Consider the following 14,356-nt stretch of genomic DNA (forward strand, 5'->3'; position numbering starts at 1 on the left):
TTCATTAGCTAGTAAGAATCAAACGAGATTGTTGCATTGTCATTGGATTTTTTTTCACTGCAATTGCCTTTTTTTGGAGTTTATAAAAGAACCACACAGCAGATGCCAACGTGTCTTGCAGTCCCAGCAGTGCATGTATCTACCCATGGAACTGGATGTTTTAAAAAGAAGGATTGAATGATCAAAACTATCCCTTAATCAGCACTATAACACAGTATCATTAAAAGAACAGCGAACCCCGGAACTGCTGTAGCCTCGATTTCGGTATCCAGCCTGTAGTTATGAAACCATCCTATCCTTCAACAGGCGACGGAACTGACGTCACCTCTATTTGGTGTGAAAGGTCATCTTAGGCCCTTAGCACTTCCTTTACTGAAAGCGGCCGCCATTGAGCAACAGCGGTATGTAATCTTTCCCACACTTAAATCTTCCTGCATCCTTAGAAAATCAACGAAATATCAAAACTCAAGCGGCGTTTTGTGTTAGTTGACACATTGAAGGCTTAGACGGGATTGGTATTGGGTGATTTACTGGTATTGTTCGAAAGATATAGCACATAAGAACTGCCCAACTTGTCGGTACCATATTGGTACTGGAATATGGCAGAGTATACAGCCATAGAGGTTAATTCTTCTATTGAAACTGTTCTGGGTGTCTCTCTTCAGAGGCATGTCACCTACCGAGGCTGTTAATTTAAAAAAAAAAACACGATTTCGCTGTGTTTGTGCTGAGAACAGTACAGTGAACGGGCATGCAGTGTATTCGGCACAGCCGAATGGCTGGCAGTTCGGACATACTCGGGGCTGTGTGTGCGGACCTTTTCCTCGGCTGCACTGTAGCTTAGGGGCTCATTTCTTTGAAAATGTTTAGCTCGGGGTGGAGTTGACGTGTTCCTCAGTCCCGAGTCCGAGACGAAGCATTAGAAAGTCGCTTGCTCTTTTCGAAAGTCTTGATTCACCGGAGCGCGGTGGACGTTATCACTGCAGCTTCATACTCGGGAGAGGAAATAAAATAAAACTTACAGGTGGTCACTTCCGGACCATTCCAATAAAATAGAGAAGACGGTGAACTAGTCTGGTTCTTCACGCGTGCCTTCGTGGGTGGTTGCTGAGTCGGTCTTTTCCTTCTTGGTTTGCAGACATGGGCAAGTTCATGAAACCCGGGAAGGTGGTCATGGTGCTGGCAGGGCGCTATGCTGGGCGCAAGGCTGTCATCGTTAAGGTGAGGCGGTTTGTGACGGACTGATTCTGACCCTGCAGAGGCACCGTTGCCTTCTCAGTTCCTGAGGCATCCCGGATCTTGGTCTGTATTTTCTTGCCCTGCTTTGACGGTGGGCCGTGTCATCAGCGGCTGTGTTTCTGGGCCTGCTTGAAGAGTTTCAGTGCAGTGGTGCTATCGAATTAATTTCCTCAGCTTGGATGGTATTTGACAGTATTGCATATCCTGTAATTTTGAGGAATGCTGTGGAGTATCTACCGGGACAAGATTTTCATTTTGCTATCTTGATAAAATTCCCTTTATTCTATGACTACCATTTTAGACCATTGCACGTCAGGCGGTGGTGTTCACGGCCATGTGTTGTGTTCGGTGCACTGCGTCTCCTGCTGCATGGCTCAAGCCCCCCAGGCTCACTGTGGTTTGTTTTCCTGGTTAGAATATTGATGACGGCACCTCGGACCGTCCCTACAGCCACGCTCTGGTCTCCGGGATTGACCGCTACCCTCGGAAAGTGACCACCACCATGGGCAAGAAGAAGGTCGCCAAGAGGTCGAAGATCAAGGCCTTTGTCAAGGTGTACAACTACAACCACCTGATGCCCACCAGGTCAGTGTCTGTCGTGGCAGGGGATGTCCTGCAGGCATGTCGAGGGCACTGCCAGGCTCTGTCTTCTAAAAGGACTCCGTTTTTCTTGCCCCTTTGTGGCCATTTGTCTTGCACATCAAGAGCTCATGAACATATAACATGCAGCAGTGATACAATGTAACAGAAGTACAGGACCACGATAGAATATAACCGTTACAAACATCTCTCGATCAGAACTCTTCCAGTACCGTGAGATTAAAAACAATTAGCAGGTAAAGTGTCTAAAACAATAATAAGATCCCTGCAAGACATTGACTGCTTTTAGAGTGTAAAAGAGAGAAATGCTCTCTTCGTATTTATCCAAGGGATTTGGAACTTCCTCCCACCAAAATATTTAAGTCCTTTCAGTGTCCTTTCAGTTGTGATAAATACATTAAAAACAATCTGCTTTTTGTTGAAAGTACTCACTTGCAATATCTATACAAGCACCGTGTGCAAAATGATAAACTCATAGATCTAGTTGCAAATTTGTTCTGGAGGAGTGCTGTTTTGACTAAAATGGTAAAGGAAAATGAACTTGTGGAACCAAGTGGAGACATTTTGGAACAGCAGAAACTGCTCTCCTTCACTTACTACCTTTTTTTTTTATTTGCACACCCGGTTTGCCTTTGTCTAAAGATGTGCAGCATACCCAGGAATCAGATGCATGCCCTCATTTGCACCTTTCTTAAATTGTTCAAAATCAATTACTTGTGATTGTGATACTTGGAATTTCCTGGAGTGTGTTATGGAGGTGAATTCTGTTACTCATTTCCAGTCAAGATCAACTTGGTATTGAAACAATTATGCATGCAGGAGTGGGTAATGAAGTCTAAGGATGTCGCGCTTATTATGCACAGTCTTAAGAAATCTGTGGATTTTACATTTTATCAGTGGAATTTGTGACCAGAGCTGCTTAAAAATACTTGGAATGAACATAACCATCAGGTAGCGGTAGTTTTATTGCAGGGCCATATTGAATAAAGTAATGCTAGTAGCTTTATATAGATTAACTGAAGTCTTTGGCGTTTTCATCCAAAGCTGCTGGATTGGCTGTTGAAAACTAAGTATTAAAATGTTTCTGAAACATTTTTCACTGTACATTCCTGCCTCAGTCTGGTGTCTTTGGCTGATGAGATTTTCTGTCCTGCTCCCTGCTCAGATACTCTGTGGACATTCCTCTTGACAAGACCATTGTCAACAAGGATGTGTTCAGGGACCCTGCCCTAAAGCGCAAGGCCAGGAGGGAGGCGAAGGTCAAATTCGAGGAGAGGTGAGCCTTTGTTGCCCTGAGATGGTGTTACGATCCCAGTAGTACTCGTGAGAAATGTTCTCCTGCTGTATTATGTTTTGTAAATGTTATTAAATATATTCAGTGTTTTAGTGAGTTTTATAAACCTTCAGTACCTTAAAAGCTTTTTTTTCTATCATTCAATACCATAATGTACGTTAGAGCTCCAGAATTCAGAATAGTTGTGAGTTCAGCAAGGAGGGTTTCCTGCAGTGATGATTAAAATGTTGTTGTTTTTTCCCCCACCACAGATACAAGACCGGCAAGAACAAGTGGTTCTTCCAGAAGCTCAGATTCTAAACTTGTATGATTTCATTAATAAATATGTAAAAATCCATAGTCTGGTCTAGTTTTTACTTTCCTGGACTTGTCACACTTGACAACGTGGTGTTTTTGTAAGGAAGGCTGGGGCTGATGAGTCCTCTGAGGAAATCCAGGCGATGTAGGTAGACCTGTAGGTGATGTTCTTCTCTCTGGACCAGATGTCCAAACCTTTCCCCCAGTATGGTCAAGGGAGATCCCTTCTGTTGAGACATTAAACCAAGGTCAGTAAAGAATCCTGACCTTCTTGAAGAGAAGGTGTAAGATCAGATCACTTTATTAGCCATGTACAATTTCTTGCATTAGGAATTTCTTTTCACATACCCCAGCTTGCTCTCCATGAAACACACAGGGGTGTAGGGTCAGCCATTTATACGGCGCCCCTGGAGAAGTTGGGGTGAAGGGCTTTGCTCAGGGGCCCAACGGAGTAGGATTCCTCTGCTGGCCACAGGATTGGAACTGGCAACCTTCCAGCCACAGGCACAGATCCTGAGCCACAGTGCCACCACTCCGCCCCATCTGTTAACCCTGGTCTCCTGGCTCAAATTCAATCTGGGTTTGTATAATCTACCCTTCCTGTTTTTCACTCTTAAATGTAGTTTACTTCACTGCCTGGTTTGTTTGTTGGGGCTGCTGGCACATTCAGGTAATTATGCTTAGGCCAGCTGTGTGCTGCACTTCAGAGGTGGATGAAATTTGTCGCTTCGATGTGTAAAGTCCTTTGGGATGGAAAAGCACTGTATTGCATGCAAGCACATTTTTTTGTAAAATAATTTTGCTGTGCTGGCGAGTTTCCATAGTGCACGAGTTGGGTTTCACATTTCATGGTTTTTGTTTTTATAGTTGATCCTGGCATCGGCCAGGTGGGGCTCCACATTGGTGGTGGGAGGGGAGCAGTATGTGAAGAGCATACAAAAACTCCTAAAAAACGGAGTACTAAATGTGGTCTTTCATTAGTGACTTGTACCAAGGGATTACAGGCTTCAGCAAAAGAAGAGAACAAAATGATGGGTGAAACCTTGAAATACCACATGTGCCTCAATCATCCAAGGCTGCTTTCCCATGATATGTGGCTGTAGAATGGCATCCATGGTTGGCAAGATATCAGCCTCCCAGAGGCTGTCAGATTGCTGTGGAGAGCTATTCCAGATGTTGATCAAGTTACCCTAAAGCCAACCCTGAGACTTTGCATGGGTCTGGAAGTGTTGCTGGTGGGGTTATCTTCTGCATGTTTGGGACGAGAGGGGTGTAGGGTTAATAACTGTGACAGCCCATGATGGGATTGGAGTGTCCAGCATCAACTGGTGGAGAACATGTCCTGTGTGGGAGTGTCTACTGTGCAAAACCTGGGCCATATTCTGAATTCAGGAATTGAGCCATGAGTTCTATCACTGTGAGGTTGTCCTTGGGTATCACTGCATCCTTTAACATCCATTACATTCACCCTCTCTCAATTACACAACTGCTCCCTCGCCCGTCAGTGACCTAAACTGGCATTGACACCCAAGCCACGATCGACATTGTAACTTCTCAACGGCCACCACCAGTAAAGCAGCTTATGGCGGCCGTAGGGAAGAGGCTTTTGTAGGCTTGTAACTGGAAAAGGCTGGTAAATCACTTTGGGTGTTAAACTCAGACGAAGTAACATTAACAAAGGACATTATGGGGATACTGAGTGTATTTTGGAACTGCATCATGTAAGATATACGTTTAAATGGAGTATATTGATAAAAGGCACATTTTTTAAGTTTTTTTTCTGCATTAGAAAGCATTCACAGTAAAGTCATGGCATTTGCGTGTTGGAATAATACCGTTTTGGTTTAAAATTATTATTGAGGACGTTTAAGGATCATGGCAAAATACGTTTTTAAATTTAAGCTTCGCAGCAGCAGCAGTGACCGCTTTAAAAACACGAGCAAATTTTTAAAAAATGCCGGTGGATTCTTTCAGTTTCTCTGCCATTTTTAGTAAACCGAAAGTGAAAGGATAATACTTGTTCCTGGACGAAGAACGGGACGGCGAGCAGGCAGAGACGTGAGTCGTACGTTTGCTTAAGTGCCTCAATTGTAATTTAAATTAATAAAACTTAGGCTTGTAACTTTGAATCGAGTTCTAAAGTATAAAACAACAGTTGTCTCTTACGGGCGTCTTTAAACTGTGATTTAGCACAAGGTGGAGCTACTCACGAGTGGTATATGACGCAGGAAAACAGCATGTTTACTTGTATGTTTTATTTATATGTTGAGAAAGTCATTATAAAAAAATACGTTATCGCGAAAAAGTTTTACTTTGTAACTATGGCTGTTTTTCCTTATACTGTATATCAAATACTTTTATCTGTTTATACGCGTCGAAACGGAAGTCTTTAAATCGAAGTCTGACAAACGTTTTAAATGAGTAACAATCTGGATACAGATTTCAGAAGAGTAGCTCTGAAAGATACAGGAATTTAGTCCAAATTAAATGTTTTTTTATATCAATCTGCCTTTCTCGAAATTTCTGTGATAGTCTGTAATAGTATACAGGCGTCTACAGTTCCTTATTAACGTCATGAAGTGCAGGTGGGGCAAAGGCATCTGGCTGCACTGACTGGTGTACTGTGTAACCACAGTATTACAGAACTGTTACAGTAAAATAGAGTGGTCTTTATAATTACAGAAAGGGCTGTTGCAATTTAAGGTATTTAAGGTACAATACAGTAAATTTGAACTTTATCCTGCACAGCTGAAAGAGGCAAATAATACTGTTAACTCTGCAGGAAGGACTCTTAACCCACGCTCAGGCAGTGAAATGTTCCTGCACTCAGAGGATGCAAGTTGTTATAAATGGGAGCAAAGCAGAGCTGGTGTCTCAGTGTATCTCTGTTAGGGGGGGCAAAATTGCACAGGTAGTGTCTCCTGCTTTGCTCTGACAGGATGATCGATTAGTGCCTGTTCTTTCTGTTCTGTCCACAGACCTAAAATAGTCCCAGCATCTAGAAGTAGGACATCCCCATTGCCCAGCAATGTCTGAGGAGGTAATGTATGGAAAGAAAGTTCTTTGTGCTGATTATACATAAGAATTAAGTCACAATAATCACTTTTAATTTTGGCTTATAATAGCCTCTTTTATTTTCTTCACCCTAAAAAAGCTCTGAAATGTTCTAGCATAAAACAGGACCTTGCAACCCCTGTCCCCAGGAGCCAAAGTTCCCCTGTTTGTTTGTTTTTTTGATTGATCTAATTGTTTGAATAGGGAGTCACTTTGTGTTTTTGGTTTAAGAACATCATTAGATGCTTCTGGAAAAGCAGGACTCTTGTCCTAAAGATCCCTATATCTGGTATAGGCATGCATGCAAAAATGTTCTAAAAAGAGAAAGATTTAAAAACAGTGTTCACAGTCTTTATAACTTTCCCGTGTCACCCTGGTCATTGATGGGTATTGCAGATAGGCAAGCAGCTACACTGTCTTTAGTTAAGCTGCAGGACTGTCGTCATCCTGAAATTGCCCAGTTGTCTGCTTGAACAGCTTTAGAATGCAGTCAGATACCTATTTCTCATTGCATGGACAATCAAACAGTGTTTGGTCACTTCTAGCTATACAAGGTAAGCAGAGGCTGCCTCCATCTGCCTTATAGTTGTGCCCCAGTTGAATGAATGTCAGGAAAATGGGTTTGATAGGCATCTACTAGGTGAATATTTCTTAAAGCTCGTATTACATTTGAAAAGCTGTATCGAATGCGTTGCACAAATAATTGTATCTTCCAGTTCATAAATGAGTTTGTTTTCTCTGCCACCGTTAACTTACTTTTTTAACAAACATGCTTGAAAATAAATTTGACAAATTCTAGTTTACTTGGGTAAAGCATGTTGTTCTTTCACAAAACATGGTGAAAACTACATGCATTTTGTAGCCGTGGGACATGCAAAGAGTAACTGATGTGCCAGCTGATTTCTCAAATGGGCTTCTAAAGCGCATTAACAGATCTCCATGTAAGTACCAGTATTGTGTTAAAGTGGTCTACACCTTTTCTACTGCCTGTCTTACAGGACTTCTCCCTAGTTAGTACAGCTACAGCACAGGGACTTGATGGCTCTGTGTTATCCCCCCTGGACAGCATCAGGAAGGAGATTGAAAAGTACAAGGTTTGTGCTGTTTGTGACAAAACATACAGAACAGTTACAAGCAAAGGTGGCCAGGTGGCCATTTTGCCCAATTCATCTCTTTGGTAGTTAGTGGCGAATGGATCCGAGGGTCTCTTATGTCTTTTTCTTGAAAGGTGTCAGCTTTAACAACACTGTGTAGATTGTTCCGATCTCCCACAGCCTTTGGGGTGAAGAAGGGCCCCCTGTTCTCAGTTTTAAACACACAGTCATGTAGTTTGCACTGGACAGGACAGAATCAGCCATGCACTCTCTGTTTTGTTTGACAGCACTGGTATTTATAAAGAAAAAAAACCCGGAGCCATAAAGCCTGTGTGATTGTAAAAGTATTTGCACATTTGGACTATTTAGTTTGGTTACTTGAAGCTGATTGATCTCTGGATCTCATTTAAAAACATATTTTCTACTGTAACCTCTTGTGTATATATATAGTAATTAAATCCATGAATTGACTTAAAGGATTGTGCTGTAACTGATTTTTTAAAGCATTTTCACCTTAGATGCACAGTTCATGCCAAACCCCGCAACTCCATGCTACAGCCACTGGTGTTCACTTCTAGCAGAACAAGTGAACGTGCAACATGGAGAAAGAATAAGCTGATTTTATACCAAAACAAATGCAATTAGATTTCAGCACAATTTGACTATTAATCATATTTGTATGTGTTTTTTTTATTTTTATTTTGTTGTGCCTGTTTAGAATTTATAGTATTCACAGAGCTCGGTCTGGCTACAATCTCAAGGGAGCTGCATCTGAACATTTGTCCGCTCTGGGTTCACTCGTCAGCCATTCCTGCTCTTCACTGTCGGCGCTGATTGTCATTCAGGGTAGAATGTGTTCAGCAGCCCTGACCTGCTGTCTGTTTGTCTCTGTGTCCATCTGTGAAGGAGATCTGTGACCAGATAATCACAGACCAGAACGACCTGCGGAATGATAGAGACAAGCTGCAGCAGATGACTGAAGAGTTCAAGTTGCGTTCTGTCAAACTCAAGCAACAACGTCAGGATGAAGAAGTGGAAAGATCCCTGACCCTTGATACTGACAAGGTTTGACCCTCCTGTTGACTGTGTTTCTAATTAAAAGAAAACTGAAGCTGGACATCCCCTGTGGCCCGGTCAGTGAAAACACTGGGTGTTGCCAGTCGGTGTCATCACCCGAATGCCCAGCTGGGATCCTCTAATGTTATTGTCCAGTCTCCTGAGCTCTGCTCAGTTATCGGAGCTCGTTTCAGCCACAGGTTCCTCAGTCTATTGTGCAGCAGTGCTGCATGGACCTTGAGCGGCGAGGGTGAGTGTGCCCGGCGCTGAGCTGTCCCTGCAGAACAGGGCTTGTAGCTTGTGAGGTGATGTGTGGCTCTGACTGCTGCCTGTGTGGGAGGAGTTCTCAGTCCCACGTTTAATTAAAAATGGTCTGTTCCAGACAATTCCAAGATATAAAAAAGGAAAAATAATTTTCACGATTCAAGTGCATTACGTATTTCCGCTGTCCTGAAAGTCACAGTAGAAGGCCTTTTTCATGACGAGCAGTAGACTGTGCTGGTGTGAGGGTACGTGTGTCTGTGTGGGGGGAGGGTTTAGGCTGACGGGGAGCTGCTCTGTGGTTCACAGGAGAAGCTGGCTGAGCTACAGCTGGAGGAGCAAAAGCTTCAGGAAGAGGCTGAGAGGCTGCAGACTGAGCTGAGACATGTGGATGAAATGAACCAGCAGCTGAAACAGGAGACGCAGGTACACTGGTGCAGCCATGCTAAATCACAGCTTAACTTGACAGCATGGTAAAGAAGGGAGCAAGTGTGATAAGGCTCATTCAGTCACTGTCAAATTCAGAAATGGACACAAAAAGGGGAGCGCACAATGACCAAATACCTTTGATGTGGTTAACACTTGTTAACACACAGGCTTTACCCTACTGGAATACAACATTGTATCAATTCCTCTTGTGTATAAATTAAATAATTATTTTCATCATGGTCATAGAAATGGATAGATATTCAGTGTAGAGATACCACCAGCTTGGTTCTGTGTCCTGAGACAATCTGAGAAGGTAGTTTCCTTATTCTGCATCCTAATGTTTCAGAGCTGCGATTCTTACAGGTGACCACTGCAGTGCCTGAAAGAAAAGTGGTTTTCACTGGAGCAACAGGTGAAGAGGGGTCCTCCAGCTTTGACATGAACCCCCGAATTGTGTACCCCATGGAAGGCGGGACGGCACTGATTACCTTCGAGGATGAGGAAGGTGTGACTTGAATAAGAAACCCTTAACTGCTGATCACCACAAATACAGGGAGCTAGATCAATTGTGGAACTAAAAGACATTTGGGAGGTTACATTTGTCTTTGAGAAATACATCTAGGTCTAGTCTTTAGGATTTGTCTGCTGAATGTGAATCCTGCTGGGATTGAGGAAATGTGGTAGCAAGCAGTGTTGCTTTCTTTCTTTATGAAAGTAATGCTTAAATATCAATTTCTCCTTCAACACTGCTGACAGATTAGCATTTTGGGCAACATATGGAAGACTGAGAAAACCAAATTTGTAGGTGAAAGGTTAGCTTTTTTCACAAACTGGCAGATTTGTTCAAAATGTTTTTATATAGTTGCATGATGTTCTAAAATACAGTTCTTGGATTAGTTGTTTGTAATGCACTAGCAAAGATCTATGGACAGCTAGGAACCTTTAGTTTATGAAGCAGAGCTCTGTAAACTGCTAAATGGGATGACATCATCATCACTCTTGTCTGTCTTAGTTGCACAGAAGATCCTGAGCATGAACTACCATGACCTCCAGCTAGGGGAGTGCTCCATTAGGCTGGAGGCCAGGCCGGTGCAGCTGCTGATGCCCAGCTACATTGAGGTACTGTATCAACACCACACTCCCTAGGCCAACATCATCGCCAGCAGCATCGTCACCCTGCAGCTCACACCTGGTAGCACACTGGAGCTCGGCAGCTGTGAGCCTGGCCAGAACCTGGACAGGAGACCTCCTGGGAAAGCTGAGGCTGCTGCTGGAAGAGGTGTTAGTGAGACCAGTAGAGGGCGCTCATGCTGCGGTCTGTGGGGGGTCCTAATGCTCCAGTATAGTGATGGGGACCCTACACTGTAAAAAAAAAAGGTGCTGTCCTTCAGATGAGATGTCAAACCGAGGTCCTGACTCTCTGTGGTCATTAAAAATCTCATGGTGTTTCTCGTAAAGAGTAGGGGTGTTAACACTGATGTCCTGGCCAAATCACCTCCTGAAAACTACCAATCATGACCTCTTAAAATCCCCATCTGGTGCACTGTGGCTTATTTGCATTATGGAGATGGGGGTACACAGTGGTGGTGGAGGGGAGTCCCCATTACCTGTAAAGCACTTTGAGTGGGTTGTCCAGAAAACTGCTATATAAGTGTAAGATGATATTATTATTATTGTTGTTGTTGTTGTTGTTGTTGTTGTTGTTGTTGTTGTTGTTGTTGTTGTTATCAGTGTCTATCAGTGTGGAATTAACGGTTTACAGACAATATAAGTTATTCTGTAGCGCCTGTGTTCAGCTGTTCTGCCGTCAGAGCGTGTTTGTCCAGCCCTGCCTGCCCCCAGCGGTGTCTCTGACTGACGGCACCATGTGCCCTTGCTGTGTCAGGTGGAGACGCACGTGTCCAACAGGCGGATCCTGGTGTCCAACCTTCCCAAGGACGTGGAGGAGAGCCGCCTGCTGGACAAGCTGGAGCTCTTCTTCTCCAAGAGCCGGAACGGGGGCGGGGAGGTGGAGTCCTTGGAATTGCTGCACGACTCGGGAACCGTGGTCATCACTTTCCTGGAGGACACCAGTAGGTCACAGGAATGGCTGGGGAGGGAGGGGAGGAGATGGCAGAGCGGGAGTCTGCTGGTGGGAATTGTAAGAACCTGTAACACTTTAGATTAGCGGTGGCAGATGCCATTTGTAAATTCTTCATGAATGAAATATATTTCTAAAGTGTTAAGGTAATCTGTACAGTGGATTAATTGGGTGCTAGTTATCCCTAATTCTGACCACTGCCTAAATCACACCCCTGATTCTTACCTCAGGGTTAGCGGAACGTAATACATTTTTAGAATTGTTTACGACATCATCAATAATATGTGAATCAATTGTTTAGTGTCAGTTATTAAGGGATGCTCAAAGAATTACCCAGGAATCTTTCCAGGTCAGCCTCAATGCGAAATAATTACATATCTGCTGGTTCCCTATGTATAATTGCAATCACCCACCACATTATTTTGTCCGATTAAGCAAATAATTATATCAATTGGAAGGAAAATCAGTAGGTGGCATGGTGGCACAGTGGTTAGCAGTAGTTGGGGCCCTGGCTTTATTTCCTGGGGAGCTGTCTGTGTGGAGTTTATATGTTCTCCCCAATGTTTGTATGGGTTTACTCCGGGTGCTCCGGTTTCCTCACACAGTCCACACCTGGTGGGTTAATTAGCTTCTGGGAAAACTGGCCCTGGTGTGATTGTACGTGCCCCTTGATGGACTGGCGTCCCATCCAGGGTGCTTCCGGCACGTCGCCAGTTGCTTGCCAGGATAATCTCTGGCTCCCTCGCGACCCTGAATTGGATAAAGTGGTTAGAAAATGGATGGATGGAAGGAAATCGGGAATCCAACGAACTTCCCGAGTTTTTGTTTACGCTCCAAAGGAACAAACAGAAAACAAACCATTCACTTACTTCACATTTGTCAGTAGCTAAACTCTGCTACCCTTCAGGACTATTGAAGCAAAGACTCATCATCCTTTGTCTTCAACACAGACATTTCCCCTCTTTCTCCTGCCCTCTTTACCTTCCAGTTGCAAAACGCCTGACTGACATGGAGAACCACACTGTGGAGCTGCTCGGTAAAAAGTATCGTCTGAGGGTGACTCCTTTCCTGAACGGAAAGATCATAGACTTGCAGGTATCGAGCTGAACAAGAATCGTGTGTTTCTGGGGGCGGAGTTGAGTTACTGAAGTTAAAGAGTCTCAGAAAGATCACAAATGACAGGAGGTCGTTTGGTCCATCTGGCTTAAATTAGCTGGTAGTTAATTGATCTGAGCTCATTTAGCCCTTTTCAGAAGGAAACGAGGGTTATCAGTTTCAACCTCGTGGTAGTTTTTCTCTTTTCAAGACTAGAACCATGACATGTTAGCCTGTGTGAGTTAAGCCCAAGAATGTATCTGCCCTTTTCTGTAGTGACTCCAGAGCAGCAATGTCTTATATTATCGAGATGAGTAAGGTATAAAGCAGGCTGCCAGCACAGCTGATAATGCTGTTAATATTCAATCTGTGCAAGTCAGCATGTGTACGAAATGCCAGACAGGGCCATTGCGAGAGGCCTCCAGAGTTATGAAATAATTACTGTTGTCTTAAAAAGATCTGTGCACTGGTCCCTGGGGGGGCTGCTGTTGTGGTTAACCCCTGTCCCGTATTCCCCTCAACCCCAGACTCGGGTGTCGGAGTCCCGGAGGACCGTGCAGCTGGTGGGCATCCCGAACATCATGGAGGAGGACAACATGCAGGACAACCTGGAGATCCACTTCCAGAAGAGCAGCAACGGGGGCGGCGAGGTGGACGCCTTCCTCTACAGCCCCCGGGGCAAGACGGCGCTGGCCGTCTTCGAGGAGGACAGCCCCGAGAGCGCATGAGCCGCGGGGCCGCCGGCGCCACGCCCCTGAGATATTAACGGGGGGTAAATTTACCTGGTAGCATCCCCACTTTTTGCACGACTTTCCCCTGGTTTGGTCCCTTGCTCGGTGGGGTCGGACGCTTCTTTACTTGGGCATCAGCGCAAGGAGTTATCAGAAATCCACACTTTTCCCCAGTTCAATACTGCGCGAAGCCGAGGCAACACGCTTACCACCGCGTCGCCAGAGTGGGGGTGATAACTACAGGAGGGCGGGAGGAAAGCAAGGGGAAATAACGTGTAGGGCAGAGGAAGAGCGTGGTACAACCTTAACTCAGCTCTCGACGCTCGACTTCCCTGCGAGCCAGAACACCTCGTCCGAGTTATTTTAATCAAGCCGAGTGTCGCGGGGACATGACCATGTAGATTTATTGTGGTAATATTTCACCAGGGCCGAGCCAGGAGGCGAGGGAAGTGAAGGGAAGGTGAGGCAGTGAAGGCGATCAGGAGTTTATTCCAGTATACCGGAATCTGTGTAATGTTATTGAATTATAATGTGTTTGTATGTACAGTATTGATCTCCACCATTCATATGAGGGACTGGCCCCTGCATATAATTTTAGTGTTTTTACTACCTTTATTGTGACATCTACGTATGTAGGTGTCTATTGCAGTTAATAAAAGGAACAACTTAATGGATAGGAATGAAAATGACTTAATTTACATTTTTTAAAGATTTTAGGGTGGGATTACTGGCCTTTTAAAAGAACTGTTCTGTTATCTTCACTGTGCTTCAGACATTTTGAGCATTCGGTGCTATTCATCTGAATCTAACGGTGTCCTGAAAAAAACAACAAATCTAAACAGAAAGGTTTCTTGTTTTTGTTTATATCTTGTAGAATTGATTATCTTTGCAATTCTTTGGATTTCAAAACCTATGAACAAAATTTGTAACCAATATCTAAGATTATTTGACATTGTAATCTAGTGCAAAGTCTGGGACTTATAGGAGTATGAAAAATATTAAAAAAAGATGTTCTAATTTTCTGAAATTTGTGTTCTTGTCACTGTTTTTGCAAAAGGTTCTGTCAAAGTCTCCACAAAAACTGAAAACTGAAATCAAACTATTTTCTGTCGGCTCTGTGGTGGGT

The 14,356-nt window shown here is 43.9% G+C and overlaps 2 protein-coding genes across 4 annotated transcripts; both read left to right on the plus strand.

Annotated features, from left to right (window-relative positions):
* The first annotated feature begins 260 nt into the window (after positions 1–260).
* rpl27 (ribosomal protein L27) lies at positions 261–3,468 on the plus strand. Its single transcript, XM_088622903.1, has 5 exons — positions 261–401; positions 1,139–1,221; positions 1,655–1,824; positions 3,005–3,115; positions 3,385–3,468. Exons 2-5 carry the CDS (start codon positions 1,141–1,143, stop codon positions 3,431–3,433), a joined length of 411 nt encoding a protein of 136 aa, XP_088479029.1. The 5' UTR covers positions 261–401; positions 1,139–1,140; the 3' UTR covers positions 3,434–3,468.
* Positions 3,469–5,377: 1,909 nt separating this feature from the next.
* ifi35 (interferon-induced protein 35) lies at positions 5,378–14,257 on the plus strand. 3 transcript variants are annotated; one of them, XM_088623290.1, is made up of 10 exons: positions 5,378–5,488; positions 6,409–6,470; positions 7,483–7,578; positions 8,485–8,643; positions 9,205–9,321; positions 9,688–9,829; positions 10,337–10,443; positions 11,210–11,396; positions 12,393–12,499; positions 13,027–14,257. In XM_088623290.1, exons 2-10 carry the CDS (start codon positions 6,459–6,461, stop codon positions 13,225–13,227), a joined length of 1,128 nt encoding a protein of 375 aa, XP_088479416.1. In that variant the 5' UTR covers positions 5,378–5,488; positions 6,409–6,458; the 3' UTR covers positions 13,228–14,257. The 3 variants fall into 3 exon arrangements, with proteins under 3 accessions (XP_088479416.1, XP_088479417.1, XP_088479418.1); XM_088623291.1 differs by having other exon boundaries at positions 5,413–5,495; XM_088623292.1 differs by lacking the exon at positions 5,378–5,488 and adding an exon at positions 5,610–5,677.
* Positions 14,258–14,356: the final 99 nt, after the last annotated feature.

Source organism: Lepisosteus platostomus, chromosome 28, assembly GCF_059453375.1.
Source record: "Lepisosteus platostomus isolate fLepPlt1 chromosome 28, fLepPlt1.hap1, whole genome shotgun sequence".
In the NCBI taxonomy this organism is placed as follows: domain Eukaryota; kingdom Metazoa; phylum Chordata; class Actinopteri; order Semionotiformes; family Lepisosteidae; genus Lepisosteus; species Lepisosteus platostomus.